General features: G+C 38.8%; 3 protein-coding genes across 23 annotated transcripts in view; 1 reads left to right on the top strand and 2 right to left on the bottom strand.

The window, feature by feature from the left end:
* Positions 1–9,397, bottom strand: part of kiaa1217 (KIAA1217 ortholog) — a 128,526-nt gene extending 119,129 nt beyond the window's left edge. For 5 of the 21 annotated variants that reach the window (XM_008396760.2, XM_008396763.2, XM_008396761.2 and 2 more), the window contains exon 1: positions 9,042–9,391. In XM_008396760.2, coding sequence (XP_008394982.1) covers positions 9,042–9,111 — 70 coding nt within the window. In that variant the 5' untranslated portion in view covers positions 9,112–9,391. Of the gene's footprint in view, positions 1–9,041 lie in introns of all 21 variants that reach the window. The other 16 variants (XM_008396784.2, XM_008396785.2, XM_008396787.2 and 13 more) reach the window with 10 other exon arrangements.
* Positions 9,398–10,517: 1,120 nt separating this feature from the next.
* otud1 (OTU deubiquitinase 1) lies at positions 10,518–13,716 on the bottom strand. The gene has a single exon (XM_008396757.2). The coding sequence runs from the start codon at positions 13,468–13,470 to the stop codon at positions 12,250–12,252; it is 1,221 nt and encodes a 406-aa protein (XP_008394979.1). The 5' UTR covers positions 13,471–13,716; the 3' UTR covers positions 10,518–12,249.
* Positions 13,717–17,254: 3,538 nt separating this feature from the next.
* Positions 17,255–23,089, top strand: tgif1 (TGFB-induced factor homeobox 1). Its single transcript, XM_008396756.2, has 3 exons — positions 17,255–17,618; positions 20,340–20,569; positions 22,403–23,089. Exons 1-3 carry the CDS (start codon positions 17,522–17,524, stop codon positions 23,057–23,059), a joined length of 984 nt encoding a protein of 327 aa, XP_008394978.1. The 5' UTR covers positions 17,255–17,521; the 3' UTR covers positions 23,060–23,089.
* The last annotated feature ends 3,025 nt before the right edge of the window (positions 23,090–26,114 follow it).

Genomic DNA, 26,114 nt, shown 5'->3' with positions numbered 1-26,114 from the left:
AGATGTATGTGAGGCTTAGATCTTGAACCATATTTTGGATGTCTGTTCAATCGTGACGGAAAGGTTGGTTTTATAAGTAGAGTTATTTACTGAAAAACATTTCAAAATGTTAAAAGGATCCTACAACACTTCGTATGAGTCCTGTGTCCAAAAGGTCTCCATGTAGGATCAACAAATTACTATTTAGGCTGACAAACACAAAATGATTGACTGGAAGAGCCAAAGAGTAAAAGCTCTCAGTAAGCTTGCCAAAATGTCTGATGATCAAGCAAAGCCACAGCCATTAAATCTCTTACACAACTGCTGGCCTCTGCAGTGGCTTCTGACAGCCAAGACCTCATCATCACAGACTTCAGAGGCTGCTCATCATATTTTAGTTTTTAAGCCAGATTACCTGTGAGAGTGCTGATTAGTTTACTTTAAAGATGTGCTGATGTTTAATAGTCTGAAAAATCCTCATGAAATTCTAATTAGTTACTTAAAAAAAAAGCTAAATCAATACAAGGATTGTTTTAATCTTTGAACGAAAGTGCTTGACCATAAAGTTAAGAAATAATTTCGTTGTCAGTTCTTCAATATGAAAGAAACAGCAACTAACTGACGGAATCCTCTGTCTTTAGATTAGAGGTGGATCAAAGGATCAGCAGCTATTTGCTGACGTCAGCTTTGCACTTATTGGCGTGTTCATATTTCATAGACCTTTCATTGAGGAAAGTGGATTAGCCCAAATTGTCCTAAAATATCAAAAGAAGTTAAACAAAACCAAGTAGTTCTCTCAAAACATGTATTCTGCATTCATTTTATGAGACAGATGCTGATAAAGCAGTAGCACAGTGCTCATTATTCTCAGCTGAGCTCCAGCAACTTACAAAAATAACTTGACAGTTTTTCACATTTTGTCACACTGAAACTAAAAACTGCAATGTACTTTAATGGAATTTTATGCAACAGATTAACATACTGGGTGTGTTTTCGGAATTGTAAATATTGAGAACTAAAAAGAAAGGGATATGTGGTTTGAAGATGATTTACAAAAGTGCGATATGACAAGTGTGGTATGCATTTATGTTCAGACCCCCTGAGTCAATATTACCACTAATTACAGTTGCAAAACTTAAAGGTATGTCTCTACCAACTTTGCACATTTGTTTCTGCTCATTCTTCTTTGTAAAATAACTTGGCTTCAATCAAATGGTATGGAGAATAAATTTTGTTAGAGACTAGCCTAGATGTGGTAGAAAAGTGACTCTGCTACCAGTATGATTCACCATGGGGGTTTTGTGCTTGGTGTGATAGTCAATGTTAATTTTCTCCCATGTTTTTCATGCAGGCCAAAAAGTTACTTTTTAGTTTTATCTGACCTGAACACCATTTCCACATGCTTCCTGTGCCCTGTAAATAACTTGTGGCAAAATACAAACAAGACCTCTTTCGGGTACCTTCTTGGCATCCACCCATAAAGGCCAGATTTGTGGAATGAATGACTAAGAGTTGTCCTGTCAACAGATTCCTCCTCGTAGAGGGGTGTGAATATTTCTACAAACTTTGAAAACTATGTCTTATCATAATAAGATATTGACTGCACAGTTATTATCTATTTTGTGTTATGTAGCTCAGTTGAAAGAGCACCAAACTTTTAATATGAGGGCCCAGGGTTCAAATACCTGTTCGTGTGGCATTGCTTGTTTCTGACACTGGCACCTAAGCTTCCCTCTCACACACCGTCTCTTTGTGCACTTCCCCCCATGTTTGCACTCTATTTCTAGACTGTCACATCAGACAAAGTCAGACAGACTTCCTTCTAAGTAACTTATTGTTATCTCTGGTATTAATGGCACTATTATATCCTCATTTGTTATTCGCTTCAGATAAAAGTATATGCTGAGTGTATAAACATAATTAATCACATAAATTCCCTGCAAAATACATTGAAGTTGATAGCTGTGACATACAGTAAATGTTAAAATGTTCAAAAGGTATGAATATTTTTGCAAGACACTGGATCATCCAAAGAGGACTTTGAGCAGCTGAAAGGGATAACTGCTGTATAAGGATTGCAGTTAAAATCTTCTCAGCACTTTCTCAATGTATTCCTCCCACAGCCGCTATGCTGCTACCGCACCCAATCAGTGGCGTCCCATCCAGTTACACACAGCCGCCCACCCAAACCTCCCATTTGTCATATTGACAGGAGCGGCTTGCGGTTATTGACTGGGAGCAGACTGTCTTCAAATTCACAAGCGTAGTTATCAAATTAGATACAAAAGCAAAGCGTGTGGAATGTTAAATGATTGGCGTCTGATGGCTTGTGTTTGCCAAGTGAGGTAAATAATATGTAACCATAAGGAGCTGTTTAAATGAATGGAAGTTACAGAGTAAAAGTATTAATGCTTTTGGTTTCTCTTATACCTCCTATAACTTTGACTTACTTGTCTAGGTTTTCTGTTGGGTCATTTTGATTTGTGACAAGCTCAGAAACTTTATTTTGTACTTTTTAAATTTTACTGGTCTTATTGTTTTTCATTTGAAGTTTAGATTTTTTATTGAGCCCAACAAAAGTCAGATCCAATGATGGTGTTAAAAAGCATTACGTTTTTCTGTAACTTTCTTAGTGTGTAAATGAACCTTTTGTCTGTGTTTGGTTGAAATGTTTGTTACCTGGGTTTGTCTTTTGTGGCAGCCATCTTGGGAGCCTGTTAAAAGAGGAGGCCTGCCTCAATCCAGCTCTTTTATAGGAAGTGCAGTGACAAGAGCTGGAGTTTGCTTGGTTGAAGCTTAAATAAATTAAAACAATAAAATGATTTGAAAATTGTGCTTTTGCATACAGAAAATGTTTTCCTCATATGTGTTTACATTGTGTATATTAAAGTTAACTTTGTTTTATTTTTCTCCACTCTGGCAGACTGAGGTCATTGGCCGATGTAAATTGAGAAGGCGGTATATGGGTGGACGGCTGGATGTAGGACTGATGGGAGAGGCTGCCATTTTTTAAATCTGCTGCGTTGCATCAGACTTAATAAACCAGCTTTGTTTGCTGTACAGCCAAGATTGACTGACTGACTGACTTCTCTATCCAAACCACATCCAAACCTCTCAGCATAACAAATGGTTTAGAGTACTTTTCTATAATCTATTCAGTCTGGTGTGGTAATATGTCTCATGACTCATGAGATTTTAAGTAAAGGTCAGAAAGGCAATCTTTGTCAAATTTACAATTTGCAGCCCCTAAAACTCTTGCTAGGTCAAGAGTGATTTCGCTTGTATGCAAACTTGGAATTTTATTATATTATTTTATGCTGGCTTGATAAGTGTGAAGTTGATTTTTGGCCTTTGGATGGACTAACTCCTCATGTCCTAATGTCAGTCCTATTTCCTATCAGAACTATTTAAAACAACCTAAAATAAACCTAACTCTGACAGGAGTAGGAATAATTATGATCTCAACTGTAACGGATTAAATCATAAAGTATGCTTAAAATACTGTTTTACAAACTCATCACCCCCTTTGTTACACTGTCGCAATGTTCAACATTGCGACAGTCTTCCTTTCTTGTATTCTGATGAGCTGTTTTCTAATAGTTTTTTCAGCAGAATAGTGCATAATATGTGTCTGACAGCATTGTGTGGTTCAGTCCCCATGAACTGCTGGAGTGAATTTGACTCATTAAAATCAATAAAGATTGCAGATATTAATGCTGAAACAAGATAACTTCTCAAAGAGTACAACAACACAGTGTATTTTAGTACATGCCGAGAGTGTATGGGGAAAAAAGTCAACCATCTAAGTATAGAAAGGTTTGATGTATCAAAAAGTGAATAGAAAGGAAATCAACTCTTTGTGTATGTGTGCGTGCATGCACATGTGTGTAATAATAGCTGACCTCTGCAGCAGTGACTGAGATCCTCTGATCAATTTGTGAAGTCATTAAACCCACCAAATGTGGATGAAAGATTCAGTGTTGTCAGCATGGAGTGTAGAGATAAGCTTTACACGAGCTCCATTATCAAGTACCGCCATACAAGGGTGTGTATGCGGACATGAATGCAGATGCACACTTTGTGTTGAAAATCAGCGCAAACCCTTATGAAACCTGGCCCATTTTCTCCCCGCACACCTATTTGGTATTTTCCTTTGAACATAACCTGGCTGCAACATCAAACGAGAGGCTATTTCACTTCTAACTCATGTGTGCCTAAATCAGTTTTTTGCTAACATTGCTCCCTTGGAAAAAAAAATGAAAAAGGAAGCTTAATCAGGGAGTGTATCATGCATGGTTAGTGGTAGAGAAGGGCATATGCAGACTGTGATTACATCCTAAGTTTTAACACTGAGACAAACTGTCTCACTTCACAAGTAAAGAGCAGCAGCTATTTACAAAGCACATCTTGTGGTGGATGAATAATAACCCTGTGGAGAGCTGTGCAGCCCCTCTGGGTGTTTTTATTTTAACAGTGAACATTTTCTTCTGTGTTATCCGACCTTAGCTCCTCTGAGATGACTATTAACATCATAGGCATGTTGGTTGTTTCTCAGCTGCTTCTCCATGTGACAAAAAAGGAGCCAATTCCATTCATCACTTGTTGCTGCCAGAGACGACAAACTACATTATATCCGACTTATACCATTACACTAAAATGCATTTCTTTAGCTACTCCATCATGTCATCTTCAGGAAGGAATTCATGCAGGGGAATGGTTTAGAAAAACAAAACAAAACAAAAATGAAAAAGAAAAACATCTGTCCCTCCCCTACAACACCAGTATCCCACTGTAGGAGACACTGGAGCCTCCAGCAGAGGAAGAAGACAGAGGAGGGCGGCTCATTCATCAGGCATCTAGAGCCTCATCAGCCAGCTAGATGGAGATGATGGCTCTACCAAGACTAATTGCAACCAAAGGAATATGCTGCATAACAAGTTTCACTCCCTCTTGTCCACCCCTGTTGTGTTTGTCTTTCTTCTTTAGTCTTGTAAAAAAAGTTATAATAATAAGCTTCCCTCCCAATGTTTATCTTCATTTCTCAACTAAGACCTTTATTCAGACTTGCCTTCCTCACACTTGATGACAAGACAAAATGTCACAAGTCAGGGTGTAGTACATACTGTTTTCTTTTTCTGAGATAACATACACTTTGAATATGCCGTGAATTAAATGACAGTCAGATAAAATATGTCCACTAATGTAAACTTCTAAGCTTTAAAGTGTATTTTTAAAAATAACAATTAGAATAATTCGTTATGTTATTGATTTATTACTAAGTCAACTATCTTTTTGGAAAAAACAATTCTGAATAAAAAACCAGATAGGAGACAAATTTCCCTCAAAAAAGAAGCCATTGTACAAACAGAGACACTAAGGAGTGAAATGACCACTGTTGAAAGAGGGGAATTCATAGCGTTTCTTTTTTTAGAAACATACGGGATATCTGAGATATTATGACACAGTCATGTGAAATTACTTTAGGCAGAAAGGGAACAGCTGCTCAGTGGTGCCATTTCCTTTCTGACCAGGTCAAACAATTCAAGATGTTTTTAGGGATGTCCTTATCCCACCCACAGAATTGAACCGGGATTGCAGTCAAAGCAATTTAAACTGATTGTATTATAGATTTTTACTATGCTTTGATTTTATGTTATAAAATGTCATGCTGATGCTTTACACAAATAGCATACTCAGCATGAGCTAAACTTGAATTTACTGAACAGGGTAGTTGCAATCTAGACAATGTTATACTAATAGAATACAGTTTTTTCTCCTTTACTGCGCTTTAAAGCTATGAGGTTTCCAGGTGTATACAAAGCACACGTTTTTCTTTCTTAACTTGTAGTATGAACTTAACTATTGTACTATTAGATTGGAAATCAGCATGACGAAACTTAAGTGATGCTCATTGGCATTTGGAACATAAAATCTTAATTTTGAGATCCATAGCTATTTCTATCCCCCTAAAATCCTATTTAAAACACCTTAAAACCACCTCAAACTTTTCTTAAGCATCAGGGGAAATGTAGTGGGTTTTATTCTTTCCACTACTTCGCTTTTTCTTTTTTTACCTTTTCTAAGAAAACCACTGGAATGCAGCTAATTAAAACAGGAAGTACAACAGCATGTTGTCCACGCTTAATGCTTTGTTTTGCTCTCTAGGGGAACTTAAGGAACTCTTCAGGGACATGTCTTTAATTAAGAGTAAAAACAGCTGTTTAGCATTTTCAACAGCTTGCAAAGTCCAGACGGATCACCTCAAATGGTTATCAGATGCAATCATCGTACCAGATTTTGCTATTTCCCACTGTACCTAAATCACCAGCAGCTAAAATGAAAAGAGCGAATGATCCCTCAATAGCAGAATATGTCAGAGAAACATAAAGCTTCATCCTCACCTTCACGTCTGTTTGATTTGTTTTCACAGAGAATTATAAGATGCACTGGCAGAATCTCATCTCAGCTTCTGCAGATTAATGTAGACACAGACACCATCTGCTTTAAAGAGATGGTACATAAGTGTACTCTGTGTTTATGTTTCCAACACAGATTTTACCATATTGCTGAAACTATCATGCAGGGACTAAAGGTGACAACATGCAATCAAGTTTATTGCTTGTGTACCAGGCAGTCATCAAGAAAGTAAAGATTTTTCAACAACGTAACAAATAAAAATCAATTGATTTACAGTTCTACGTTTTTATTACCTTGCACTTCTTCTAAACTAATGGTTTCAACCTGAAGGTATGTATCTTGTCTTGGAGAGACTGAAAATATCATAAATCAGTACTGAATGATAATTTCTTAAGCAAAGCATCTTCAGTAATGTTCAAATCAGGGTAACATACTCCAAAAAGCAGACTAGAACAATGAATTGTGAAGCGGGTGCATTACCGTTATTCCCGTGATCATATGCTTTATGAGCATGTGCATCAGAACAGAAGAAGATGAAGACAGTGAAATTCGACCCCATGTCACCTGCCACAAAGCGGCAGAAAAATGGATCGGCTGAGTCAGAATGTGTAGTTTGTTGCTGAAGCTGCTGTTGTGTCCTCGCACACATCAACCCCACATGGCCCACATGCAATCTGAGTTCAACCTGCACACAGCATCAGCACTTCTACCCTCTGCAGTCAAAACGAATGTCCCTGACCTAATTTTTAAGTCTAATGACTTAAAAATGACTTTTTTAAGTCATTAGACTTAAAAAAATGTAAAAAAAAACTGTATATGAAGTGATGATAAATTGTCACAAATGCTTCTATTGTATCACAACTAAAAAGAGACCTACCCACAAAGGACTACAGATGCACTCCTCAAGCGATTTGCAGTAAACAGGCAATTTTCCAACCATGTCCTAGCTCACTTGTTCTGTCACTCAACCTGTCACTATGGAGATGGGCTCAGTTTCTCTGCCATAGTCCCTATGCTGCAGTACGCAGCTACAGAGGAAAGCAGAGATGGGTCACATCTAATATCACAGAGAACAAACCATATTTGTACTATATCTTCAATCTTCTATTGTTGATATACTATGGTCTGACTTCGTTGATACTCGAAAAGATGGCGGCTATAGTCAGGTCATCCCTAAATGCTCTACAAGGTCAGCGTCAGCTTAAGAACAGGCATGAGAACCGCTCGACTTCATGATAGGCGGGTCTGACCAGGGAGGAAAAAAGTTTGCAGCATCACGGAAAGGTCAAACTGCCACCTCAGATGAGTGTATTAAAAGGGAAGCACATGGAATAATCCCAGTGATGCCCATGCTCAAAGGATCACTAGCAATGTTCACACTGTAAAAACCAACTGAGGTATATACAATAAATTTACTGGAAGCTGTTCTTCCCACAACGTCATATTACAGTTGAGAATGTATTTCTGTTCACAGTAAATTATCTCACAATATATACTGTAATAAAATATATATTATGTATTTTTAAAAATACATAATATATTTTGTGACATCATAATATGAAACATGTATATGTGAAAACATAAAACTCTCTCCCTTCTCCCAGAGCTACTACTGCCATCTGCAAAAATACCAAATTACACTGGCGTCAGAAACAACCAATCAGAGCCAGGAGGAAGGTCTTAGAATTGTCAATCACACTTGTGTACATGCTGAAGAATTGTGACTTAACTTGAAACCAACTCACCAACATTGTAGATATATATACATTTTAAATGTTCAATGTTTATTTTGTAGAAAGGGCAATTATTTATTTAACTTTGTTGGTGTATATTGTTTCAAAGCTGTATATAAAAATTAAACCAAGTTCAAATTTACACAAGAGTCACATTCAGCCATTCACACTCAGAAATACACACATATTTATACGCTGAAATGTAGATTACTTGGGGTTAAGTGTCTTGCCCCGGGGAACAATGACATGTGGAGGCTGGAATCAAACCTACAAGCTTCCGATTATAAGAGAACTACTCTACCCACTGAGCCACAGTCACCCACATCAAGGTATACGTGTATACATAGCAATAACAGTGGGGGGTTTTGTAAGCAAATGGATATAATTCATTCAGATCAGACTATCACATAAGCCACTGCCATGTTTTAAATAAACTTGCAGATGTCAAATATCTGACTAAACGAAACTATTTATCCCTAATGGTTCTGATAAGGACACAATGTATTTTCCAAAATGAGATAGATGAGGAAAGAAGGGCACTAAAACTGATTTAAAAAAACAGCCACTGGTTGCCAGTAATTTATCATAAATCCCTCATTTTGTTATTGCAGTGTATGACTATCACAATTTCTAGTAGCATGAGTAACATATTAGTGAAAGTAATGTTGGCTAAAAAAATGTTATGTTTAAGAACAAAACGACCATTTAAAAATGCAGCATTTTTAACATGCCTAATAATGCATAAGAAAGTTTGGGCTTTTTAGACAAAAATGTGCTATACAGTTAACTAGCAATGTTAAAGTACAGTACAGCTGTTTTAGAGCTAATTAGGTGTTTCAAAGGTTTCATTTAATACTGGTAATGGAATAAAACGCACTTTATCAAAAAAAAATATAAAATAAAATTTCTTACTGGCAAATTTGGGGCTTCCTTTGTGCTCACTAGGAGGAAGGTCCGCGAACTGCACCCGGTGTCCCGACATGTTGGCTGTTGGTTCCTCGGAATCCGCTCCGTAAACTTCCCCAGTGTCGAGGTGGACCGTGAGTTCTGGCGCGTGGGAATCCTTCACAGGCGCACCACGCGCGACAGAAGAGCGTCAGTGTCCGTCGGTGACTTTCTTTCTCTCTGTGCGCTGATTCAGAGCCAGCACAGTAGCCCACTGCAGAGAAGGAGTCCGATCTTACCTGTCTTCCTCTTCTCTTCTCTGCTCTGCTCTGCTCAGCCTGCCTGCTTGTTTATGATCCGTAGGAGAAAACCCAGGCGCCAGAGGAGCCCATTCCTCTTCCCGCATTAAAGAGGAGATTAAAACTTTCGTCTATGTGCCTGTGATTGCATCGTTACGTCACTATTGTAAAGGTTTCGGGTAAAAGAATATAGCGTAGCAAAATATAGTTAACTTAAGCAGCAGTTGAAGCACACATCACAAAACATGGCCATTTTATGTTATTTTTAGGTTGTTTCAGAAATAAGTTACATTTTTAAACTAAAATGAAAATCGTAATATGACGTGCCTAAATGCACACTTTAAAAATATACATTTTACTATGACCTGTGCTTTGTCCGCTGAGTTAATAAAGAAGCCCCGAGTATCCCTACGTTTGAACAAAAAGAGAAAAAGAAATACTGCACAACATTAAAGTAATTTTGGAAATATTAGAGTGTAGAGTGCCATCTAGAGGAAGCAAAGTCAAACTGTTTTTTTTTTTTTTTCTTTTCTTTTTCCTGGCATTGTGGCAGTTTTTCTTGGATGCAACAAAAAAAAAATCAAGGGTCATTTGGTGTACTCCAAATAATTTACTGTAACAAACCATGATGGAGGTATTTCGGAAACACTTCCAGGAACCTTATAAAAATAGATTGGAATGTGTTGCAGTAAGACTAAGGTAGTTTTTGTTTTTGAAAGTTGTTCTCCTGCAGACTTTGCTTTTAAAATCCTTACTTGGTCATAAGATTCATAGATACAGATTACTAGTGAAAATCCTTTTCTAAAGTGACAAAGGTTGGTATCTCCATCTATTTCTGTTTATAAATCCATAGATTTGTCATGTACTGTGTGATGCACAAAATATTCACATCTCTAAACGTTGTCACGTTACAGCCACAAACTGTATTTTAATCCGATTTTATGTGACAGACCAACACGAACTAGCACTAGCACGAGTTTGCTGATGTGGAAGCAAACTCATGATTTTAATTTTGTTTTTACACCAAGTTCTGCAGTTGGACCCGAATAATTTGCTGTAGGATCATCGTAACTGACATCGTTCAAATGGAGTTAAGTACAATCTTTGTACTGCAAAGCCTTTCAGATAATACTAGCAACAGTACATTAGAAAAAAAATTAAGAAATGTTCATTTGTAGATTTAAAAAAAAGCAGGAAAATGTAATCTCATTTTTACATTTTATTCAGAAACAATCCAAAAAATAAAAAACAAATCCATGAAATTTATAGAAATAACTCAAGATCATCAAGACACCAAAACTTAATTGTGGTGGGACTAGGCATGGACTGAATAACGGTGTGAAGCAATTCTGGTTTCACAAATTCTAAAATATACTATATTATGTGCCTACAGTTTAAGGTTGTTTTAATGACAAGTCAGATAAAGTGCCAGAGTGACTGGAATTTCTCCAGTTGTGTGGAACATAGACTCTCTACCGCTACCCCTCCCCCACATGCTGCTGCTAGTCAGCTGTCTGAAAAAAAAGAAAATACACCTTTTACTTGCTTAGAAAAAAAGAGAGAAAGAAACATGATTTTAAAAAAAAAGAAAAAGAGAATCCACCCGTCACTCTTACTAAGGTACTACGTTTACTTTAAAACTACCGCAAAACTGAGTTGGCACAATTTATATCTTTGTATATGCCAATGCATTAAGATAAGAAAAAATGACAAAGCAGTTATATCTGTAGTAATATATTACTTCAGCAGCAGTAGGAAAGTTTTACTGATCTAAAGAAAACCAATTAGAATATGTTATGCTTTTTTGTGCTACTGCGGATAAAATGTGGTGAGAATCCAATAACCAACTTATACCTAGTTGGAACTTTTGTGCAAGAGAGAAAACAGATTCTTTAAAAATACAAAGATAAAAAAAAATACATACATATGTAAGAAAATGCAATCTAAAATTCACTGCATTTCAAACTGGGTTTTTACACATTTCAAAACAAAATTCCATACATTTCCCAGTTCAAATGGACAGTTTTTTCAGCAGTCTTAAACATTTTGGACATTTGAATATAAAACACTGATGTTGAAATGGGTTAAATAGTTGTCAGTTGTAGGTTTTGCAAGTCATGAAAATTAAACTGGCTTTATTTTTTTGGAATGCAAGGTTTCACTACTTTTTTGTGTGTCTGGACTAACTGAGATCAGCTCCATCTTAAAATCTATAATTGATTTCTCAAATAAAGATTGGAGGATCTCACATAAAATGTGGGTTCTTTATATTAGATCTAGAACTTTTTTTTCAAGTTTATTAGGGTTGGTCAAAATCATCCACTTTGCAGTTGCCTGAAACCTAAAAAGTAGTGAAATGGTTCTTTGTGGGGGTTTGAGATACATTCAGTCAGTGAGTAAAAAAACCAAACATAGTAATGGGTAACATTAAAATGTAGTTGTGATGAAGCAAAGACAAAGCAAGTCGTTCAGACATAAAAACACTTCAATTTTCTTTTTGGCATTTTTAGATGTTTATCCTCAGAAAATAGAAAAGGAAAAGTCAGAAATTCAATAGTTTTCTAAGTGCTTTTTGTACAAATTCCAGACTGCATTGGAGCCCTGTTTAAAATGTGTCAACTGTTGCACAAATGATGTCAAAAGTATAAATGGTCGGCCAAGAAAAAGGCAAATAAATGTTGTACACTGCAAAAATACTCAAACTCAAAGCATCACTGACGTCAACATAACTAAAATCATCCAAAGAACAAGCATACATCCTTTCAAACTCCAATCTGGACGTTTTGGTATGTAGAAAAACTCAAGTCTGTGCACTGCACTTTGTTTCACACATAGAAATATTATAAAAAATAATTTAAAGCTGGAAGAAAGTCATCAGAAGAATCTCCCTCTGTCATTCTGTAAGAAAATATGTCCTCTGTCATACAAACTTTATTTCAAACATAACCATTTTGTTCTAGGTACATCTTAGACAGCGAGGCTGCCATAGATTTTGCCAGCTCCTCGTCCCGCTTCCTCTGCATCTGTGATTGTCGACACCAGTCCTCATACTCTGGGTTGGGGAGACGCTTGTCCAATACGACATCGTAGTGACCATTGCTGAGCCAGCTAAGCCAGATTGCCGGTTTGGAGGCGTCCTCCTCCCCAAGATAGTGCACCATGGTGGAAACAGTGGAACTCTCCAGGCTGCCACCAGTCGTAAGGTGGATGTTGACATTCAGCATTTGACTCATGGCTAGGAGCTCTGGATACCCAGCCCAGGCACCGTCCTGCGCCGCGTTGATCAAGAACTCTCCAACGTCCCCCTCAATGATGGGTATGAACTCGTCCAGGTGGTCGGCGATGTGGTGCACGGTCTGCTCCCGCAGCTCCCCATGCCTTGCTTGGTCTCCGTATGTGGCCTTGCACACAGCTCTGTACAGGCAGTTGCCATCTGGAATGATGTGGTACCTGTACTTGTGTCTCTCCTGGAGGTACTTGTTCTGCCTCTCCACCTCAGCCAGATACCTGGTGACCTTATCGTTGATGTCCCCCGTTTCTTGGCATCTCTGTGGTGGAGACTCCTGGAGGACACTGAGCTCAAAGGACTTCTCCTCTTTACGTGATGACCCCATGGGAGAATGTTCTTCAATATCCACCGAGTTAAATCCATTCCTTCTAGAAGATGTTTCTGAAGAAGTGTCATCCTCGTATGAATTCCTCATCGTCCCATTGATACTGCTGCTCCTAAAAACATGATTCCCAGGAAACATCTCATCAGTTCCGTTGCCCAGATGATTAATCATCTCCACCATTATATCTGAATCACAGTCATTGCAGGGCTGATTTTCACCTCTTTGCGACTTGTTCTTGGACTTCTTGACGATGTGAACCGGTACAGACCTTTCCACTCCATCAGGTCTACGGATTATTATCTCAGCCGTCGATGTGAAGTGAACTGGCTTCACCGGTGAGGCTTCGTAGCAGGAAAATGCTGGCATGTTTGTCTCACTCCCGTTAGTCGCTGAAGTTGTGCGCAGTCGAAGTTGTCCGTCGACCTCAGAGGAACTTTGCGTGGCCGCGTTGGGGTGTTCGGACGCCGGAGACAGATTGACAGTAACTTTCCTGGACCTGGACGCCCTCGGGTAGTGTGTGAGAACGCTGTTGTACAGCTGCATGTTTGAAACGCAGTCCTTTATAGCGGGCGAAGCGGCCGTGCCGTTACGAAAACATGACAACAGCGGCTAAAAATATATGAAGACCCGTGTCATCGGTAACAACAGCGGGGAGCTGTTGGGAACGTCTCCATGGCCCCCAGTCCCCTTATCAGCAACACGCAGAGACGACGACACGCTCCTGTTCGGGCTCTTTGCGTCACTTGCAGACAGGGTGCCTCCCTAATTTTAGAGTTGAAACTGCAACTGGACCCTGCTGGTTAAACAGTCAGGCAGGATTCAATCACATACACTTCCCTTCGAGATTTTCAAGATAAAATTACATTTTAAAAAAGTTTCGATGTTTTTTTCAAGCCAGTTTCTTGTGTATAATTGTCCCAAAAAATATTTTATAATATAAAAACACCAATCATGAATTGTGACATAGAACAAGATAACTACAGTCAAACATGACAGCAGATAAACACAGAAAACTGCCTTGTTGCTTCAGGGCCTGGACAAATTGCCACAATTATTAGAAACTAATAAAGAAGTCCAGCTGTCAGTTGGTGGTTTTTAAGCCATGAGTTATAAAGAATCGCTATCACGCCATTAAGTTCATTTCGGATTGGCCTCTTCAAAGCCTGAACAAATACGAATACGACACTCATACTTTGAAACCCTACAATGTTCCAAAAATAAAACAAATATCCAAAGAAGAGTTACTCCAAAGTGTTATGAAAAGCCCACCAACAGTTTTCACAAATGCTCTCTGGCAGCTGCTGATGCTTAGGGTTTGTGAAACAAGTCATCAGGTTTGGAGGATAATAACATTTAATATAAGGTCATTCTGGTTTTTTTTTTATTGCCCTTAATAAATTAAATCCTATTCTGAAAACATCTTGTTTCATTTACTAATGTGAAACAACACTTTGGGGAGCATTTGAGGTGTGCAAGCAAAGGGTTCCTAAAGCAGATTAGAACACAGAAACAGGTTTGTATGATTTTTCCCCCTTCCCTCATTATTTAATTCAGTAAATAGTCTTTCAGATTATTTGTGTTTACATTTTAATAATAAAATGTAATTGATAAATGTAAAGACTTTTCTCAAATGTATTGATAAATTTAAGTTTTCATTAAAAAAAAACACACATTTGACTTGACTGCAATCTGTCTAAACATCGAAGTCAAAATAGCTATTTATAACGTGACTAATTAAGAGTTTGTATTTTAGCTACTTAGCAAGTACATGCCCAGGAAGGTGACAACATTTTTGTCGTAAACAAGTGGCCCAAACGTTTATGTGTAAAAATAAAGTTTTATTTTGAAAGGACGCATTTGCCATCCGCTTTGTTTTGTCACTAGGTGACTTGACCCATCTTCCTGACATCAGCGCAAGTCATAGGAGGACACTTTTTTATTTACAGTATGACTCTCCAACAGCCAATGAGAAGCGTAGAAAGGAAAAGTAAAGAAAAGTAAAGAAGGAAAAGTAACAATTAAAAAAGAAAGGAAGGAAGAAAAAGATAGAAAGAATCTTATGAGATTTGGACATAATAATTGGGGATACAATAAATACATACAACCACAATAGCTGCAAACAAACTACAAATTATTGAATACAATATTTATATTACTGTATTAATTACTAATATTATTATTACATTTTTCAATTGTATTTATTCTTGAATGACAAAAGGCTATAAGCCTTTGATATGACAAACTTGTTCATATGCCTATATTTAACGCCTGGACTGCTAGACCTTGTGGAGATTCCCAGAATGTGACTGCTTTATATAGCCTTTACCTCATAGCGGTCATGTGGTTACAATTCAAGCTGTTACATGTTCTGATGAATTGATATCATCAGAACATGATATAGATCATCATGTTCTGATATTTCCTGAACATGCATTTCCTGATGCACGTTCAGGAAATATTATGCTTAGTAATAAATGGAGGTAATCATTTAGTCTGTAGAATATTCATGTTCTGACAATGCAGGTGCAACCACGTATTGAGAAAGATTTTCTTGACGATCAAGTGTGGATTTTCCTTCTCCTTCCTCTTAGCTCTAAACAGGCCCTGCCGAAGAAAACCTTACTCTCAGATGCTCCCACCACCAGCATGTTTCACTTTAGATATGGTGTATAGGAGGAACCAAGTAGTGTAAGTCTATGTTTACCACAAATTTCAGGTTTGTTTAGATCAAATCATAACACCTTCATCCATGTGTTTGCTGTGTCCTCTACATGGCATGGGGACTTTCTTTCAACAATAACATTCTTCTTGGCAGCCTTCCATAAAGTTGAGCTAGGGCCCATATTTGTCCTGCCCAAAGATCCCCCCCCACACACACACACACCCTAAGCTCTGGATCTCTACAGCTGCTCCTGGATTATGATGGGCCCACCTACTGTTTGTGACTGTTTGTCTGATTAACGCTCTCCTTGTCCAAAGATTCTGCTGAGGTGGACGACCATGTCTTCGTAGGTACAGTAGTAGCATAATTTTTGCACATTCAGATGATGTATTGAGCAGTGAACCGTTTGATCGTATATTATCTTTAACCTAACCCTGACCACAGTTTTTTGTTTTCCTTATCAATCTCCTGTATTCTTTCGTCTTAATGATATCATTTGTTCACTAATAAGCTGCATTCACACAGATATTAAACAACGCAAATGTAGACACTATTTATTAATTGGGTGACTTCTAAAGGCAATACGTTCAAATTCATTTTAGTTAGGGGACATCAAATTAAAGAGGACTGAATAAAAATCCGCCTCAGTTTTTGAAATGACAAAATCTGAAAAGGTGTTGGGCATTCTTTTAGCCTCTAGTAAAAGTGTAAACAGATATCTTCAGTTGATATGTGGGCTGCAAAGAGATATTTAAGAAGATTTTCTTTTACTTTATAGTTAAAAGTATTTATGCATGTGGGGTTGCACGGAAGCATCTCAGCTGCCAGAGGGCGCTCGAGGACCTCAGGTTTCCCTCATGTTCAAACATAGAATCTGTGGCAAAACGAACCACTAGAGGGAGACATTCTCACCTCAAAGATGGAACCCAAGTGGTTGTTTGGAACAAATTCATGCAAACAGCCGATGCCACAGCAGCTGTCGCAAGGTTGTGGTCCGCATACAAATGAAGGCATCGATCGTTTCCCTCCCCATCGCCGTCCTTGTTGTTGGTTTCAATAACGTGAACTGGCGCACTGTAACCCTCCAGCTGCTGCAAGGCGGGGTCAATATGTCACTACTACACACACGTCTGGAGGGTTATACTAGGAATGGTAACAGTATTAACAAATTTAACTAACATTCATTCATTTCCCGTTGCAACAAGGCAAAATGAGAGCGAAAGGAGGAGTAGTAGGAGTGATTTAGGGTACTTATATTGTCCAACACTAAATAATTGAACGGTTTGAACCCTAATGCACATAATAGGATCACCCTCTTTAAAAAAAATCACAGCCTTTGGTAGTAAGTCGGAAGATAACCCCACCACACATGTTCTAGATTTTTTTCATCCTTTTTTTTAAGAGGTTTTGCCTAAAGGCAAACCGTGTTTGTTTCACTCAGTTACTGCCACGAGGTCCGCAGTGCTCCCTCCGACAGCCTGTTTTGTTTTCATTCCGATCCCCCTCGATGAAGAAATAACATGCTTTCCCAGCATATTGTTTTCAAATGTGTGTGTGTGTGTAAGTTATTATGCATTTAGGGGGAATTCTGCAGTAGTTAAAGCCTTACGAAACCGTATGTATTCATGTCAGTGGAACAAGCCGTGCTGATGTCAGAGATTTTCTTCCCCATGCAGCTCAACATGGTGGGAGGATCTCTGCGTTGAGTCACGCAGCTGTCAAAGATAGCTGTCACCCAGTTTCAGGATCAAACACACACACACACAGAGTCAACGAGGAAAAACGGCTTTGAGAGCCGAAGGGACGGAGTGGTCTCAGGTAAACCCCCACCACCACCTCTACTTTCTTTTTTTTTATACCACGATTCACAACAGGGACCAAGAGAAGAGAGACCAGTATAAAATTTTTTTTTTTTTTTTAAAAAGAAACTTGATGAATAAGGATTTTTTTCCCCTGGGATACACACTGAACGGACGAAAAACAGAGGAATTACTGGGCATTTTACAAACGGAGATGAAGACGAAAAAAGGTAGGTGGGATGTTTTGGATGAGATTGTTGTAGAAGAATATACGTTTTCCCGTAACTGGGAAAACGGTAAACAGAATGATTCTCCTCATATGCAAACCATGCAGTCCATTGTTTCCTTCTCAGACATGACAGGGGGCTTTTCTTCCACCATGTGCTGGCGCGGTGTCAAAAGTCGATATGCTTGTTTTTCACTCACCGTTTAAGATTAGTTACACGTGTGTTTATGCTACTTTTGCGCTATCCTGTGTTTACGTGTTTTCATAAGGAAGTCTCGACCTAAATTGAAAGCGCAAAAACGTTAAAACTTAAGAGGAAGACACCGTGCTTTTGTTTTTTGTACCTTTGTATTTAGGCATTTTTCATTAAATAAGTGACGAAGTAATACATTGATGATAAAAGCCAAAGTTGGTGGCACTATTGTTGTGTTCGCGAGTTTGTGACGTTTTCACAACGTGCTTTCGAATAAATAAAAAAAAAAAAAAAAAATCGATACCTTGTATCTTTTCGGTCTTAAAGAGACAAACACATTATGCGCGGTTTTAAAGCGTCTGAAATCAGAAAGTAGGCTAATGTTCTTATTGACCTCATTGTTGGGAAGTTGGCTGTTGCCTTGTTCGTGGACCTCGTGGTGCAGCTCCTTCACGCAGGCACACAATAGAAACCATCTTACAAGTTGTGTTAAACTTCCTAAACCAGCGACTTGAATGAGTCTGAACACTTTTCTGATCATTCTGATGAGTTGCAAGTTTTAGGAAGGTGTTGAGTTCACCATAAAGTATCTCTTGGCGAGTGGAAACTTTTCAGTTGGGTACAAAGACGCACGCAGCCCTTGGGTTCTTTTGTTTAGTCTGGAGACGCTGATTTGCAACAGGTCTCCCCTCCCCCTTTCCCCTCTTCTCCAGCCTACGTAATTACCTCATCCTGTTGGGAACTTTCTTGCTCTTTTCCCACTACTTTGTTCTTATGCAGACCTCTTAAGCCTCATCTATCCTTTGAATTTTCTTACATGGCTCTCTAAGCTGTTCTGGTGTAAATATTGGTCTAAATATCACAAATACTGGCGAGCTGCTTCAAAAGTTATTTCTTTCAGGAGAGGAATTTTCCAAATGAATACTTCTGCTTAAATGTAATTTTCAGTTTGCTGCCAGTCAGGGCAGGGATTATATACTCTTATCAATATGTTGAGGTTAAATTTGAAGTTTTAAATTCCATGTACCGTTCTTAAGAGTTTAAAGTAATTTGCATAAGATGCCAGGGAAAGTCCCAAAGCGACTGGAGTTTTCTCCAGCTTTATAGGGCATAGAGTAACACAGCACTGCCCCCTTCTGACCTGTTGCTGCGTACTGCTGGTCTGCTGGCTGAAATGTTTACTTCTCTCATTTACAAAAAAAACCGCCCAAAAAAACTCATTTAGCTGTTTGGAAATATTTCTAACCAGACCAGCAAGAATTTGCAGTTTTACAGAGGCCATCAGGGTTCGTAGTCCTAAGGGTGTTGTATTGTTCCAAGTAGATATTCTGTACGCAACTAATTCACAAATACAAACTTAAACTTCAAACCCCAAAATTGTCAGATGTAATGCCTCCTCCTTTGTTTTTGGTGTACTTCAATGACTGCTATTTGTCGCCACCTACAGACATAGTTAGTGTGACATTTGGATCACTTTTGTTTCATATGCCTGGACAACAAATATGGCTTTGTTTACAAAGAATCTTTTAGAAAGCACAAATGGATAGAAAAGCATTCTCGCATGGATATGGCCTGAAATTCTTGAATTTGTCAGTCAGGCTGACAGTCATGGTGTAAAAACCTAAGAGGTGTCACCCGTCGCTCTAATGTAGGGCAACAAATATCAAAATGAACATCAAATTGTCATTTACAAACTACCGCAGATTTACTGGGTGTTATTTCTGGTTTAATTTCATGTATAAAAATAAATTAGTCGCTGCACAGATTAAGGGAGCAAAAATGCATGTTACCGATGACACTCACTGGGTGCAGTAATTAGAAATATTTTCAGTTTTAACAAAAAAACAAATGTATTGCCTCAATTATTAGTTTTTGTAGCATTAATACTGCTAAAGTTTGCTTTCTTGTGAGGATCACATACCAGCCTTTGACGAGTCAGCATGAGGAATCGCTTGTTTTCCCCCAGCAGAACCACCACTGACACTGCAAGACAACTAGACCCACCATGCGGTTTACCTAAGATGACATAATAAATAAATTTTGCGGCTGACAGCAGAGAAATTCCTGGAAAAAAGGGGTTAAGTATGTTATTTAGTTATGAGAGCGACTTTGTTGATATGTCACTCTCATGCTGATTCAAAATCCCCCAAAACCTTGTTTGATAATGACTAACATTGAAAGCAGAACCTTCTAATCTTTTTTTTAAAGGCACCGCTCCTTACAGAATCCCTTGTAAATGTTCCTTTCCCTTCTGTTTGGTCTGTTTGTGAAGGCAGGGCTTTTTAACTGACACAACATCAGGCAAGCCTTTGTGACGTCCCCCCCCCTCCTTCAATCTCTCCCCCTCCTCTTTTTTTTCCTTCTCACATCCTCCTTCTCTCGCTCCTTATATGAATCACATGGCTGAACTTGACAGCTCGCTTCTGACACATCAGCTGCCTTCCAGACAGCCTCTGCGGGACTTGATGAAAACAGGATAGTCTCTTCTCCCCCCCCATCCCGTCCTAATGTGCTCTCCTTTTCTTGTTTCAGGTCTGACAATGCTGTCGGGGAGCGAGACAGATGACGAGGATAGCGTTGACGCCCCCCTGGATCTGTCCTCGAGCTCCGGGAGCAACGGGAAGAGGAAACGGAGAGGCAACCTGCCCAAAGAGTCGGTCCAGATTCTTAGGGACTGGCTGTATGAGCACCGTTACAACGCTTACCCATCAGAGCAGGAGAAGGCCCTTCTCTCTAAGCAGACTCAGCTCTCCACGTTGCAGGTATGAAGTGAAGTCACATAAAATTACCAAAGACTCGCTGCCAGTAAGCCATTAAAGTAAAACAAAAACACCCACCACTGTAAAACTTGAGAGGAAACAAGCGTGAGCTTTACTGACTCATATCCTGTCAAGATGGCAAACGCAACACGTCAACAGTGAATTGAAGGTCATCCAAACCAGCTTGACGTTGCAACACAAAAAGTGTATGAGGCAACGTGAGTAAACTCACTCCCTGTGAGTGCTGCGGGTTTGGCTAAGAGACATTGGACAGGAATTTCCCTCCCTCCAGCCTCGTTCCATCCCAGCTGTCTGGGAACAATGCATAGTCATTTACATAGTTAAGAGTTACAGGCCTCCCCGAGCCAGTTACAACTAGCCTAAAGGGGTGAACAGAAAGAGGGGTGGGACAACGGTTGTTAATAGTTTGACAAAGGAGATTAGCTCTTATTGTTAAACTACATAATTTAAAGGGAGAGTTGAGGATTTTTCAAGTTGAGTCATGGGTAGTTAATGTGCTACTCGCTTAGCATTTTTATTCAGCATTAATCCAGATAAGTTGGCTCGCTACACTGACGTTCAAGAACAGGGTTCATCATCGAAAGCGAAGTTCAACTATCTTTAAAAATATAAAAACTACAGTCGCATACAGGTTTAAGTGAATACTATTTTACAAAATTTTAATTCAGTTAATTTTGTTTTGGTTGGCTATTTACAGACAAGCCTCACTTTTGAGGTGGTGTGTCACCAGTGAGCTTCCTGATAGAAACTGCAGTGTAAAATAATACTAAAAAATAAAAATAAAATGTAATTCACATAAATGCCTATTTTCTCAATTATACACTTTATCTCTCATAAAGAAGTGGCTGCATATCTTTTACATGTTCCTTCTCAGGACGTGTTTCACTGAAGAAGCTCATTGGTGATGCACAAGATTCAGACAAGAATCTTTTAAGTGTTGTCTGAATAATCATAGGCAATTTGTGAATTTAACTGCCTAATGATGAAATAAGGGTTAAAGGTTCGTAACATAGCATTTGCTTTAGCCACTTTGTTTTTGAGATAAGAGTTGTTTTTATGATGGCAACAGCCTACTTTGATCTTGGCCACTCTTGGACTAGCCATTAGCTATCTCTTTCAGCGCAACTCATTTGGACTCATGCGAATTAAATGGTGCCAGTGGAATGATGGTGAATGCTGTTTGTGCTAAGTGTAGTTTTGGTGTCTCCAGTGAGAAATGCAACAAGAAGTCCTCCTGAAGTTTGCAGTCTCCCTAGTGAAACTATGGTTACAAGTGAAACACGGGATTCAATAGAAACCCTAGTGAAACCATAGTGAAAGTTACAGGGAATAAGAGTTGACAAGTGGCACACAATATGTTCCTGCAGTGTTGAACATGTGAAATTTGGAGAAATACATTATCAGCACTTTTAATGCCAATTCAAGTTGGTGCCACAACAGTAAGCAAAACCCAGTGACTTTCCTGCTTGGAACTAGAGTTTGACTGGAGGGTTGCGTCATTCCCAGAATGATGCAACATTCCCAGTTCTTATGAGACAAATCGAATGCACCACCATTTACTTCTGGTCTTGTATTAACTGTTAATCCTTAAAAAAAGAACCTTTAAAAAGTTTCCACTCTATGAAGTCTAAATTTAAAACTTTGTATTTATAAACTCTGCACTTCTGCAGTCCCAGAACATGCGGCTTGTAGTAATTGCATTTTACCCACTTCCATCAGTTCTTAATTTGTGAAAAGTTTTTTTTTAAGGCATAAAATAATAGCCAAACAATGCAGCTTTCTCATTAAAGTGACTCATGTGCTTGTCTCTTTCAGGTGTGTAACTGGTTTATCAATGCCCGGCGACGACTCCTCCCAGAGATGCTGAGAAAAGACGGAAAAGACCCCAACCAGTTCACCATCTCCAGGAAAGGGAGCAAGGCCGGCGACAGCTTCTCTGACAGCTCCCAGTCCCCGAAACACAACAGTCCTGTCGCAGGCGCAGAGGAGGCCTGTGACAAACGCGCCCTCCACCCTTCCAGCTTCGATCCCAGCATTCCCAGCGTCCTGAGGAAGCCTGTGTCCCACTCCATGTCTTCTCCGGTCTCCTCGTCTCCCTCTCCTGGCCTCATTCCAAACCGGCCCTCTGTCATCTGTCACACCACTGTCACCACAGCCATGCAGGCCAGCCCGACAGCCTCCCACCCTTCAGTGCCAGGAATGAACTGCGACAGGGCGGCCGAGCTGTTGCAGTCCGTGCAGGCTCAAGCGATGTTCCGGTGCCGGGATGAGGGGCCGCTCTCTGCCACCACCACCATTCTCAGCAGCACCAGCATGGAGGGCAACCTCAGCCCCCGCAGCGGCCTGTTCAATACCCCTCCCCCGACCCCTCCGGACCTCACACAGGACTTCAGCGGCTTCCAGCTCCTGGTGGACGTGGCCCTCAAACGGGCTGCGGAGATGGAGCTGCAAGCCAAACAGCTGGTGTCCTAAAGGAGAAGAAACGGGGAGGGGTGGGGGTGGGGGGGGAGACTGACTGTGTCTCGAATGTGGATCTCCTCAGTTCAGTGACTTTTTTTTTCTGCTGCACGCAAGAGAGAACAAAACCACATGAAAGCCTGATCATTTCTATTTTTGGTATACCAATCGACATGATGAGGATGGTTTTTTTATTTTTTATTTTTTTTTGTCATTTTAAAAAACTGTATCAAGGTGCCTTGGCTGTAAGTTTAGTCATTTCATATACATGCGTATGTATCTACATGTGTATTTTATTTGCACACAGGGACCAAAAAATGTTATCAAAGAAATGCTGCCTGTCTTTATGTCTTTGACTTGTACTGAATATCGCCGTAGAGGGATGGAGCAAGAGCTGGATGATTCAGACGGGTCGCGTCCACACTCATTTACGGTTAAAAACATTTCAGAGTTCCTGATTGCTCTGCCTCATTCATTTGCACACTAAAGGCAGAAAAAAAAGGTCATCTCAGTGTCTTACACTTTGCTCTTGGCATCGATGAAAAACCTATTCACTACTGTAGTTAATGTTTAACTGTTTTCATAAGTATAGTTATGATTTTTGTCATTTACTTTTAGCTAATTTTAAAATAAACTTTTTTTATACTCTTATTTTCATACCAAGGGATATTTTTCAGATGATCAATGTAGCAGGTTCTTAGACTGAGCCTTCACCCCTCACCGTCACTCAGCGAAAACAACGGCCAGTGGACTGTAAAGTTATAAACACTACGTATTGCTGTTTTTCAAACTGAAAGACAATTTTTTTTGTTTAGTTTTTTTATTTTGAAATCACCAAAAACAAACATTTTCATCTATAATAGGATCATGTGTACAATTGATGTGACACAATGCCCAATGATGTGATTTCTTTTCATACTGTGCAATGTTTGTGGCAAAAAGTGGTCACATGGGATTCAAATAAAGTCTTGTTTTTTCTAAATATTGATCTTTTTTTTTTTTTGCGATAATTCCTTGTTGCTTAAACCACAAATTGTCATTGTTGAAGAAACCTGTAATGGCTGCGCTGTATCCAAGCAGGCCATTAGAACATTGAGTGGAAGGAAAAGTTCGCAGACAGAATAACCTCGACAGTGTGGTCATCTCCATGAAACGCAGCATTGAAGTACTAAGAGATGCAAAAGTAGTCACAATCAAATATTCACTCGACATACTGTAGAGTACACTGGTATGTTTTAGTCTTCTAATTATTCTATAAAATATGTATTGAGTCCGAGATTTTTTTTAAATTATAGTTAACGTACTACCTGTATACTAAGAACCACACGCAATGTCTTTCCAGTTACAACTACGAACTGCCTAATAGAGTAGTAGGGCAGTAAGAAAATAAAAAAGAGGTTACTTAAATATTTGATTTTTTTTGTAGCAACTCGCTATCGGTAGAAGTAAAATTAAGTCTTGGGAGATATCTACTGAATCAGACATTAGCTACTTACATTTTTTTAACAAAACCACACTTCAAAAATCCTCAACTCTCCCTTTAATAAGCATTTACTCTCCTGTAAATCTAATTTAAATTTGGAGATTACATTTTCACCCTTTCAAGGTAAGCAGAAGGCTTTGAGTTAGACTGTTCTGTAAATAAAAACAAGGAATACAGGAGCACAGAAACAGCGTGGCACCCCTCATCTTTCTTTCCACGGGCATCCCAGGGTGTGAGAGGTTTTACGACAAGTCCTGTGAATTAGCATAATCCTGCATAAATTATCACGGAGCAAACTGCAGACGTCAACAGTTTCTTGCCAGCGGGGGCTGGTGCGTCTACATCTCAATGGCTCACCACAGGCAGAAAACGAAGGCTTGAACTGCATCATTCTGATCCCGCTGAATACTTTCCATCAATGGCCTTATCGAGATTTTGTTTATTTAACTTCAAAATTTATATCTAAAAAAATGTATACGTCTTTCACAAAAAAAAAAAAAAGAAACCAAAGATTTTTAAGTGAAGCTTATTTAGGAGATTATGATCAGTCAGCATCATACCTGTAGTAACTGTCTATTGGGACACTTGATTTAAATTCTGAAATATAAATCTCAGAGTTGAAAGTCGGGAAAAATTCACGTGTCACCAAAGAGTGACTTCCAGTTTGGAAAGTCAGTCAGCAGTCCCTGGGTTCCCCGAGGTCAACATCCCAGAGAGCTGGTGTACATCAGCAACATTGTCAAAATAGCTGAAAGCTCATTTTTTTCCCCCACTTCCAGCTAAAAATATATTTCTAACATGTTGAAAACATGTTAAGACAAGTTTTGTGTTAAAACTTGTCTTAATTCATGTAAATGCTGTTTTAAAATGTTTGAACTGCCACCATAGTTGCATTAGATGGATATTGACTAAGTCATGATTATTTACAATGATTATTTGCATGCAGAAAAAAAAAATCAAAAATATAATTTGATGCTCTCTTTTTTTATAGCATGTGTTTTACTGTTTGTTCCACACTGCTAACTACCACAGTCTCCAGAGTAAATAACCACAGACTCCTCTATAAAGGTTTAGTTTCCAAAGTAGCCCTCATATAAATTGTTCTATTTTTAAAAATTTCCAGTCACAATTCCATAAAACTAGAATTGTATTGACCCATTAGCTCAAAAATTTGCTTAATCCGTTATTTCAAATATACTAAAAATGTGTAATGAAACAAAATAATTCCTCTTGTTCGAAGGATATAAATGATGCAATATTTTTTCTTTAGGTATGGGATATTAATTTATGTCTGGAGCTTAATAATAGACTTGGTACATACAGCTCTTGGAAAAGTATAACAGCAAACACTCAATTCTAGAGGAATCATGATTTTGCATGGCAAAGAAAAATCTATCCTTGTTTTAAGTTTGCTGTTGATTAGAGATTAGAGATATTGGTTCCTGCGAGATCTCAACTAAAAATGCCTGGCAGTGTTTTAAGTCCCAAATGCTTTGGTGTAGGTGTTTACAATTTTTTTATGCTTTCTAAAATCTTTTACACCAATAAAAAAGTTTAAGGAGACTTTCAGGAACAGTAGGTACTAAC

Source organism: Poecilia reticulata, linkage group LG20 (assembly GCF_000633615.1).
Source record: "Poecilia reticulata strain Guanapo linkage group LG20, Guppy_female_1.0+MT, whole genome shotgun sequence".
NCBI lineage: Eukaryota > Metazoa > Chordata > Actinopteri > Cyprinodontiformes > Poeciliidae > Poecilia > Poecilia reticulata.
Note: the sequence above shows the minus strand (reverse complement) of the source record. Positions and strands in the feature narration are given on the sequence as shown.

Excerpts from the sequence above, each read along its gene's own strand:
- otud1 (XM_008396757.2), bottom strand. The coding sequence starts at position 13,470 with ATGCAGCTGTACAACAGCGTTCTCACACACTACCCGAGGGCGTCCAGG.
- tgif1 (XM_008396756.2), top strand. The coding sequence starts at position 17,522 with ATGAATAAGGATTTTTTTCCCCTGGGATACACACTGAACGGACGAAAA. Across the intron at positions 17,619-20,339 it reads GGAGATGAAGACGAAAAAAG|GTCTGACAATGCTGTCGGGG; the intron begins GTAGGTGGGATG and ends TTCTTGTTTCAG. Across the intron at positions 20,570-22,402 it reads CTCAGCTCTCCACGTTGCAG|GTGTGTAACTGGTTTATCAA; the intron begins GTATGAAGTGAA and ends TGTCTCTTTCAG.